General features: G+C 47.8%; 1 protein-coding gene across 1 annotated transcript in view; it reads right to left on the reverse strand.

The window, feature by feature from the left end:
• Positions 1 to 1,645: 1,645 nt before the first annotated feature.
• Positions 1,646 to 10,359, reverse strand: part of LOC104620584 (phytanoyl-CoA dioxygenase, peroxisomal-like) — a gene marked incomplete at its 3' end in the record, with an annotated part of 10,945 nt that continues 2,231 nt past the window's right edge. The window contains exons 3-8 of the mRNA XM_010286855.1: positions 6,204 to 6,259; positions 5,529 to 5,639; positions 5,245 to 5,410; positions 4,477 to 4,558; positions 2,566 to 2,747; positions 1,646 to 1,795 (exon numbers count right to left, since the gene is read on the reverse strand). Coding sequence (XP_010285157.1) covers positions 1,646 to 1,795; positions 2,566 to 2,747; positions 4,477 to 4,558; positions 5,245 to 5,410; positions 5,529 to 5,639; positions 6,204 to 6,259 — 747 coding nt within the window. The remainder of the gene's footprint in view (positions 1,796 to 2,565; positions 2,748 to 4,476; positions 4,559 to 5,244; positions 5,411 to 5,528; positions 5,640 to 6,203; positions 6,260 to 10,359) is intronic.

Below are 10,359 nucleotides of genomic sequence, written 5' to 3' on the forward strand. Positions count from 1 at the left end.
GGCTGTGAGCGCACATTGCCGGCTCATGTCCTTCCCTTCTCTCCCAAACACTCCCCCAGCATGAACTGTACTACTTGGTCTCAGAATATCAGCAACTAGAGTGGGAACAGGGAAAGCCAGGGTTGGAGCAGACCTGTGTGTTCAGTAAGGGTTCTTACTTTCTGCACCCAGTCACATCAACCCACTCGTTTTGCAATCAGATCTTGCTTACACAGAGTCTAGAGGAAATAAATAGAAATGCTCCACTGGAAAAAGCTGTTCTCCCAATACACGAGCTATGCCAGCTGCAAGCGAGATCATGCCATATCTCGAAGGGTGCTGCCAGTAACCTGGCTCAGAGAGCTCCAGGATACTCATTGATTTACCCCAAAGGCAGACAAATCTTGGGATTTGGCACAGTATGAGGAAGCTCTCATGTTTCTGTGGGATACTGAACAGGACCATTGCTCTGCTAGCCAGGAAAGAGCCATCAGATGAGACTCTCAGTACCTGGTGCCCCTCTGCTTTCAGGATTGCAGGAGGAAGGAATTCCACACCGGTAAACTGCTACTGGGGCTGAAAGAATGGGCAATACAGTAGTAAATGCAGGCAGAATAAAATAAAAACAGAGCAGCCTATGTTGGCAGCGCACGAGGGGAGATGTCTGCATTGCTACTAGTGGCCACGCTAGAGGCTACACTTGCCTTACATGCCTGGATGAGTCCACTTCTGAGAAAGGATGGGCCTCCAAAGGAGGGCTCTTTTGCCTGCTTCAGTTAAATAATCATGATGCCAAACAAACAGAAAATGCATAATCAAATCTTAATAGAAAAATGGGTTGTGTTATTATAGAAGGAGCTTCTGAGGGAACTGAGGGTGTTCAGTCTGGAGGAGGCTGAGGGGAGACCTCATCGCTCTCTACAACTACCTGAAAGGGGGTTGTGGTGAGGTGGGTGTTGGTCTCTTCTCCCAAGTAACCAGCGATAGGACGAGAGGAAATGGCCTCAAGTTGCGCCAGGGGAGGTTTAGATTGGATATTAGGAAAAAATTATTTACGGAGAGAGTGGTCAAACATCGGAACAGGCTGCCCAGGGAGGTGGTGGAGTCACCATCCCTGGAGGTGTTAAAAAACCCCATGTAGATGTGGCATTTCTGGACATGGTTTAGTGGGCATGGTGGTGGTGGGTTAACGGTTGGACTTGATGATCTTAGAGGTCTTTTCCAACCTTAATGATTCTGTGATTCTGTGATAAATAAATATTATTTATTGGATGATGGAGGCTCCTGCCATCCAGAGATGAGGTACCAAGAAGGCAGGGGGAAGAAAGTTAAAGAAGCTCCTGATATTTGGGACAGCTGAACTATTGGAAAAGCAACTACAGCCAGCTGGGCTTTGAACATAGATTCAACATCTAATTTCTACTCCTGCTGTTTTTCTCAGGCAGCCCCACAGCATGCTCTTCTCCCAAAAGACAGAGATGTTTAAAAATTAATAATAAAAAATAAATAATAAAAATAAAAAAGAGAGTGTAAAAGTATATTAGGAAGCTAAAAATTGAATATGTGGATGAACTTTTAATTAATGAGCTTGGAATGGGGGGGATAGTTTGGTAAGTTTTAAAAAAATCAAAAATATCAAAAGGTGTATCACGAGATGGTTTCCTACCTTTCGAAAACCTGATGTCTTGTTTATCCCAGAGCCATGAATGAGCAGGGGATGGAAGAACACTGTGTCTCCCTTCTCCATGACAAGGTGAACCCTGGGACTCTTCTCATCCTCATCAAGCAGCCCATGGAAAAGTTTGTTGGCTTTATGCTAGAAAAAAATGCTGGGTTGAAATCACTCGGTTAAAATTAGAGCAAGTGCCGACTCTCAGTGCGAGGGACAGCGGGGACAGCTACTGCTCTGGCTTTCTCTGGGCAGTGTATTCGGTATGCCTGACCAAGAACCTGCTCACTTGCCTACAAGTCTTCCTATTTCAAGCCTGTTGTACAGCAAAATAATGCTTTTTTCTATTTTCTGAAGCTGGATTCAGACAATTAAGAGCCTTTCTGGACCGGAGAGAACAGAGGGAGGCACCGGGGAATCCCACAAGTGTGGCCTGACGCCACTGCTGGGGTCCAGCCTTCTGCTCCCAGTATAACCATCACCAACGCCAGCCCAGGTCAGGAAACATCCGTTCTTAAGAGGAAGATACTGATTGATATTTAATTGCATCCAGTTGTTTACTATCTAATTTCTCCTCTTTGGGCAGTACACATGCTCACCAGGCAGGAACAAATTCAGAGGAGGAGAAAGAGTCCTCAGACTCAGCAAGGGCAGTGGAAAACAGTTGCGTGTGTTTATGCCGTTATGCCACAACGTACCGGACAGTTTCTGGGTGAAGGTGGGAACAGCGGCAAATCTACGCAGGTTACGTGGAGTGAAGCCAACTAAGCAACTCGCTCCCGAAGTAACAAGTCAGTGTTTGCATAAACAGAAAAACCATCACCGAAAACCTCAGCTCTGACCTGCGCGTCATCCCTCCATGGTGAGCTCTCCCCAGCCAAAATGTCGTCCCCACACACACACCCGTGCTGCTCTACCTCCCGCTGTGGATAGCCGTGAGGCTTCAGGGGCTCCTTGTGTGTCCCTGGCTGCACGACCAGGCACCCGTTGTCCTGGTCGGCCCTCTCCATGGCGGTCCAGGAGCACACGATGCGGGCCGCAGGCCGGAAGGGGAAATAGTGCAAGTCCTGATGCATGGGGTGGAGAAAAGTCTGTTTATCTGCAACACAAGTTCAAAACTTTCAACCTCATCAACCATGACACAGCCTTTTCCTTCCCATTTAACCACTGCACTTGTTGTAAGTCCTAAGAAGCTGCTGTTTGCGACTGAAGAGACTTCGTGTACCCAGTGTCTGCTCCAGCTCACCACTGACTTGGAAACCAAATGGGTTAGCTTACAGCCCATCCCAAGATGGACCAAGAGCACAGTGGTGGCTCTTGGGTCAGCAACAGCACAGGGTCATAGTGAATGCCAGGAGGCTGCCTGGCTGTGTGATCCCTCTGAAGACTCCTCTGGCTGGCCTTCGCCACCAACAACCCCCTACCAAGTTTTCACCATTCACTTTGGCTGCTCTCCAGTTTTTCCAGTTCTGTGAACTTTAACCAGCACGGTGTTGCACAAACCTCTCCTACTACAAGGACTTTCAAACAGCTGTGCTGTCTGTAGTCACTTGATCTATTGCTGTGTTGCAAGCAGAATCAACCCTGTCTGTGCTGCACCCAACACGTGTTTATTTAGCCTTCTCTTAAAAAAAAAAAATCTCAATTTATGGACTGCAGCCTCCCCAGACAGTCTACCCAGCACTCCATTAGCCTTTGCCCTAGAGGCTTTTTTCCAAGAAGTCTAAACGAAAATAAATATTTCTGAAGTTTTGTTTGTTACTTCTTTTCCCCCTTTGGAAATGGAAACATATCATCCACACCAAGACATCCTTTTATGTATTATTTATATATTTATTTTGCCATTGAGTTTGCTCTTTGTTTCCACTTGCCTCATTTGCCATATTATTTAGGCTTTGGGCAGCCTCAAAAACTCTCCTGAGATCTGCACCTCTCCTAAAGTACTCCTCAAAGATATTGAAGCAGTTTCCCATTTTTTGTCCATTATTGTTTTGTTTTTACTTTAAAAATGTATGGTCTCCTCTTGAATTTCCAAACCAAAATGACACAGCTTTCTATGGAGTATTTAAGATGACAAGTGGAGATGACTTGAACAGGGTCAGTATTTTAATAACTCAATGTACTATGTACCTACTCAGAAGCTACACACCTGAGAGTAAGAAACAGAGCTCACGTCTCAACTTCGCTAAATTGAAACAGCTTATGCAGAGTCAAAGCTACTTTGAAAAACTGCAATACAGTTAGTATGGTTCTCTTCCTCTCCCCCTGCCCACCACCCTTCTATAAATTGTAATCTCAGTTTCCAGCAGCAGGAGCCAAAGCCAGGCTTTGAAATCCTTCTTTTGGCACCTATTCAAGTATCTTCATGTCAAAGGGCTGAGCGTGCAACAACTGTCAGTGAGGTCAGGAGCATATAAAGTCCAAGCAAAGGATGATCTCTGTATTTAAGCCTTTTACCGAGGTCCATGGAAGCACGCTTTTTCAACGCATTTGAAAAGTCAAGCTTAAAAAGCATGTCATGTTTTAATCTGTAGGCCTTTATGCAAGAGCAGCTGGCTGAACAGGGAGCCCACTTTGAACACGTGAGTGGTGCAGCCGAGACAACCACCATCTTTAGCAAACAAACATCCACTGAACATTGAAAGACAAGAAATGTTATCTTATTAAGCCAAGGTTAAAAGGAAACAAACTATTACTGAAGTGGCCTCGTAAATTTTCAAAGTTATTTGGATTTGTCTCATTTTTTTCAACTTTTCTGAAACATTAAGTTCAATTTTGGCCAGATAGACAGCATACACACAATAATTTCTTATCCAAGTTTTCCTTACCAGAATCTGGAAGTTTATTTATCAGCATGGTGTGCATTGCCATGATGTTTGGCCCTGTGAAGCACTCAACATATCTGAGGACCTAGAGGGAAGAAAACATAAGAAAAAATATTAGAAACATGGAAGACAAGAGGAAAGATTGTTGAGGAAGCACTGGGACGTGGATGGTTGAGGACTAGGGTCAGGAGGAGGAGGTTGGGATGAAGCGATGCAGGACAGGAGGCAGGATCTGGCACGGCACACGAACAGGCGTGGTGGTAGGAGGCCAAGATGGAAGATGGCGCAGCAGGCTGCTGCGTGGGGTTGAAAAGATGGGGAGTATCATACGTCCACAAAGCTATGGCTGTCTATCACAACATGAATATTGGCTACAAAGCTGGACCTGCCCAGAGAGCAGAGAGCCTGGATAACAGACACTTAGAAAATGTTGCTGATCTGTATGTCCTACTAGCCTGGCACAGTTTGGGCTAGTCACATTCCTGACTGGCTCCATGCCACGGGAGCAGAGGAGCACTGCTTTAAGTCTTCTGCCCTGACCACCATCCACCATGCAGACCACCATGTTCATGCAGAACACTCTTAAAAGATGGCTTGATATTCCTTCCTCACATATGTACTTATGGGAGTGACATACAGGGGCTCTAAGGGATAACGGATAAAGCTTTAGCAGAACCAAAAAAGGCTTCTTCGCATAGGCATTAAAACAGAGATACATTGATATAGGCTCTTCCACCACCATCCCCCTTTCTGCTGTTTTTTTAATTTTACCTCTGGCAGAGTACAGTATCTGAACAACTCTTCGTCTTCCTGGAAATCCTGCACTTTATTAACTACTTTTTCAGACTGGCCATACTGGGATCTCAGGGACTCGTCTTTCATAATCATAGCTCCCACGGGATCCACCTCTTTTCTACAGATCCTTACGAACTCCTTCCTGCAAAGCAGAGGGGATGTCCGTGTTGGGAGAGCCTGGCTTCCTCCAGCTTCCCAGAGCTCCCTCGGGATGCTGCTGCACTCCGGCCCCCCCAGCTCCTTAGGCAAGTGCCCCGTACCTGAAGCGCTCAATGTCTTCATCAGAAACGAGCTTCTTAATGAGCAGATACCCGTTGTCTTCATAGAACTGCCTTTGCTCTGTGGTGAGGACATCGTTGTCCAGGGTATAGCTGAGATGCAGAGAAGAAACACGTTAGTAGGGCCGGGCAGTGCAACGGGAGGAGCACTGGCAAGACCTGGCAGGAAGATGGTGACATGTGGGGGATCAGCGGCTGCTGTGGGGAACTGGTGAGAAACCTTCCCCACTTGCATGTCCACCTCAGCTCTGCAGGCACGCAGTGTTCCCCACGCCCCAGGAGAGCTGCCATGGTATGTCCATCTCTGCCCACAGCCACCCGCTACTTCTGTGACAGAATTCAAAGCATCCCCCTTGTGGCCTCCCAAAGTGGAGAAGGGAGCAGGAAAGCTGGATCGGTCTTCAGCAGCTTTACTCTCAGCAGAGATACTGAAGCACACAGGAATAGTCTCTGCAGTCAGGTTATCCGCTCAGACATTTTCAAAATGCATGGTTAAGCTTTTTTACTAACCTATAATTAAACAAGGGAGAATATACCCTTGCAAAATGACAGGCTACACAATGTCTAGTGACGGACACGTGTGCTAGGGCGCAAAAAAGAACTGCATTCCGCAGGTTATGGGGTTTTTTTATCTCTACCAAGGAAGATGCAGCTTACCAAAAACTCTCTGGCTGAGGAACAGCACTAACTTGGGCTGAAGTAGGAACGCTTGTCTAGGATGGAAATTAAGGAATATACACTCAAGTGCAGTGGAGTAGAACACCACCTATACACATACGTCCCGAATCCCACAATGTAGTTCGTCTTAAAGATAAGTGCTGTGCTGGACATTCAATTCATGTTCTTGTTTATTTTGCTTCTAAAAAATCTTTCCCACCTTCAGAGTAGCACATCTGGCAGAGCAGAATAAAGTAACAGCATAGTACAGCCTTGTCCACGCATATAGAAAAGTCAGTACAAAATGCCCAAGACTCCAGAGTAGTCCACGGACCTCAATTCATCTCCCAGAACATCAAGATACTCAATGATATGCTCAGTGGAGATGCTTACTTGCCCAATTTCCCTCCCTATGCTCCAGAGAGCAGCCAGACCTACCTGAAACCTGTGTTGCCTCCTGGAGGTGCTTCTCCATCTCTCCCCTCCTAACATGGGTGCACCAAATTTGGAGCCAGAAGTCATACAAGGTGAATCGAGGACTTCCCACTCCCATGCAGTGGTGCAAACCCTCACCTGCTCTCCAGTTACTGCAGAGATTAGGTCCCTCCCAAACTTGACACGGCGAACACAAAGAGAGGACAGCTATGGGCTTGTCCTCCACCTCAACTCACCTCAACAAGTTTATTTAAACACAGTTGTGTTCTCCTATGCAGAGAGAGGCATTCTCATCCACTGAGCAATTAAACCCCACTTACTAATGAAGCCTCACGAGAGCTTTGTGCATAGTATTGAAGCATCACGTAGGGGCAAGGACCAAAAAAAAGGACATTTTCATGCAGATCTGGGGCTGCAGATGCATATTTGGAGACCCCTGTACTTCATGGTTTTATGTAAACCAAAGACCTTGCTCTACTGCTCGCCACTACCTTTTAAACGTGCCATAAAAGCATGCATGCTTCTGGAATAAGAAGTAGGTTTCATCACAACAGTTGCTCCTATGGTCCCTACACCAGGAAGCTTAAACATTAGCTGGTCAAGAGTCACATACGGTGGGAGAAGAAACATGACACATGGACAGGGGTGTAGCAAAAATTATGAGCCAGAGGGAGGAAAAGGTGCTGAGAAATGGACTGAAGAGAGAGGGAAGAGAACATGGAGAGACCAGGTGGAAACCACCACAGCAGGCCCCAGAGCAAGGGACTGCACAACTGAGCACTACTGCTCCACACACCACATTTCAGGTCCATTTTCAGTGAAAATGGGACTCCTGGCCATTCAGGCTCCTAAATGTCCAGAGACAGCAGATGGAGACACAGGCACTGGTTGAACCCCAGCTTTAGCGTGCTCCTCAGCACACCTCTACCTCCCAGAATGGGAGGACAGTGGACAAGTCTATCAAGTGCTGGACCCCACTTGAACCCCTTCCTCCTGGGCTTTGTAGCACCTCTTTCTCACACTGGTTTTGCTCTTGCCTCCTTGCAACCCTCAAAGAACAAGTTTGGGTTGCTTGGACAACTAAAAACAAGAGGTACACAGGCTGGGAAGGAGCTACCACCTCTGGCAGCTCATTGTAGCGAAGACACAGAGTATTTAAACTCTTCCCTTCCCCTCACACACCCCTTTTGGGAATAATGTATTCACAGGCATCTTAGCCAACGGTGCAGGCAATATAATACTTCTGGAGAGACCAAAGCACAGGCACAGCAAGGTTGAAGATCCCCAGCAGCTCTTCCAAAGCATCTCCCTGCAGAGTCTCAAAGGACAGTACAAACTCCTGCATATCTAAGACAAGCACAGTAAACTTGTGTAGTTCTCTTGGAAACCACCTGACAGACACCGGGTGCTCTGTAGCTCCTGGCCGGGCAGCCACCGCTCTGCCGGCAGCATCAGGGTTTGATGAGAAGCAGCCGAACACCCAAATTGTTCGGGAGGTGCAGTTTCTTTCTGAATCTCTCCTGTTTGCCTGCATTTTGAGGAAACCTTCACTTCTACAGTTGGTGTCCTGTTTTTTTTTCCAGTGTCCCAAACCAGGCAGCACCCAAGCTGAATTCAGAGCTGTGGGAATGAAGGTCTTCTACAGGCACTTGGGAATGTGGCTTCTTCTCCACTGCCTTCCTGTAAGGAGACCAGCGCTGCTGTTACCGATGCAGCACTCCCCTCTGGCTCCTACATCAAGCTCGGAAGAAAAACTTGAGGCATTTCACCTTCTGCTGCTTCCTCTCCTTCCTGAGGCCACAGGAGAGGACTCTGTGAAGGCAAAGGTTTCCCAGTGCTACGCAGAAATAACTCATCTTCCAATACACCGATACAACCAACATACAGCAACCTCTAATAACCCGATCCCTAAAAGCAACTACAGGAGGAAGCTGGGTATGTACAAGACGGTACATTAAACCCTCTATTACGCAGGTTTGATTTTAAGTAGAGAAGACCAGGATGCTCCCTTCTCCAGCCCAGGAAGGTCGGAGCGCAGGGCCCACGGAGCGGGGGGGGCGGGTGTGCACATCTGCACCCCGCAGGGCACTGCCGAGACCCCGCGGGCTTCGGGCGGTTTTCACATGTTGTGTCTCTGGTGGTGGCTGCTACAGCCACCAAGACATTTCTCCTTTCGTAAAAGGAGGGGCATTTTCTGGACGGAAAAGTGACTGTCCTACCCAAATCACCAAAGCCAGAGATTAAACCAAAACCAGTGCACTGATGTAACATACATCAGACAAATCTATTCTGATTAGATTGTGTCATTTACTTTATCCACACACCTTTCTTGCTCCAGTCCAGCTTGGTCATATTTTTGTCTAAAGCTCTTTGCATCAGGACCATTGTAGCTGAAAAACAAAACAGCCTGTACAGTGCTTCTCCTTCCTTACTGTCTCTTTACAACCAGGGTGCTTTTCCTAGCATTTATTTCCAATTTTGTGTTCCTACTTGCACCTGTGTCTTATGGCAGCCTGAGTCGACTACTATCCATCTGGCTTCATAGTTTTAATATATTTGAAGACTCCTACATCCTGTTTGATCACACCCTCTTCACCAATTTATTATAATTCAGAGGTAACTTGTGAGCATTCAGCTCTTACCAAAAATCAGCGGCATTTAAAAAAAAAACCAAAAAACCAAAGGGTTTTGAAAGGCAACATTTAGGGCGGCTACTTTAAACATTCTATCAGCAAGCAGTCTTCATTTAACTTTCGGAAGCATGGGACAGACTACCTTGAAAGCTGCTTTCTGCCCCGTTTTCCTTTCTCTGACCTGTCGTGAAGCTGGCAGCCTCCAGCATTTCCCCACGCACAAACCAAACCCCGATGCTTGTCCCGATGCTGCTCTACCAGTCAAGCCTGTACCTCTCAACAACATCTGAGGCACTGTGCAATTGCTAAGCCTTAATTGCTAAGTTTATCTCCCCCAAAACCCAGGAATCTCTGGGAGGAAAACTGGCTGCAGGTAACTCCCCGCTCGGTGCCGGGGGGCTGCCGAGGAGCTGGCCCACCAGACCCACACCCCCACGCCTGCAGGTCGCAGGACTGAAGCTCAGGGAGAAAGCACCAGGCAGCAGGGTTTGCCAAGGGGAGGGCCTGCCGGCGGCTGGGACGTGCGTGGGGGAAGCTCAGCGCACGCTCTGCGCGTCCCCTTGTTCTCCCCGTTCCCCGCCAGCAGTTGCGGGGCTGCAAGGGTTTCATCAGGCCTGTGCAGGGCGCGGCGCGCTCGGGCACCGACCGCGGCCGAGGCCGGCTCGGGTATTCTCTTTATGGATCTCCCATCCCTAAGGAGACTGCCAGAGCTTGCCTCATCCCCCCGTGAATCAGCCCGGAGAGATTTTTACGGCCCCGCTGTCACCCCGGCGTGGTGGCGGAACGTGTTTCCCAAGTACCTCATTGGCACTGGTAGAGCTCTGGGATGTCGGCAGACTGCATCAAATCCGCACCGGAGGCTGGGTGGCCTTTCTGTCCAGCCTTCTGGGAGAGCTCTGGTGCTTTTGAGTAAGAAAAGAGGGAAAGGAGCAAAAAGAGTCACAGTGCAGCACCTGGGGATGTGGGAGGGGACGGAAAAAAAAAAGCCCAGAGGGGAAAACCTGGGGTAGGGAGAGGGGAAGAAGTGTAAAAAATGGGCAGCTGCAAATAGAGGTTGCAAAAAAAAAAAAAAAAGCTGTAGAGGCTTG

Source organism: Phaethon lepturus, unplaced genomic scaffold (assembly GCF_000687285.1).
Source record: "Phaethon lepturus isolate BGI_N335 unplaced genomic scaffold, ASM68728v1 scaffold14795, whole genome shotgun sequence".
NCBI lineage: Eukaryota > Metazoa > Chordata > Aves > Phaethontiformes > Phaethontidae > Phaethon > Phaethon lepturus.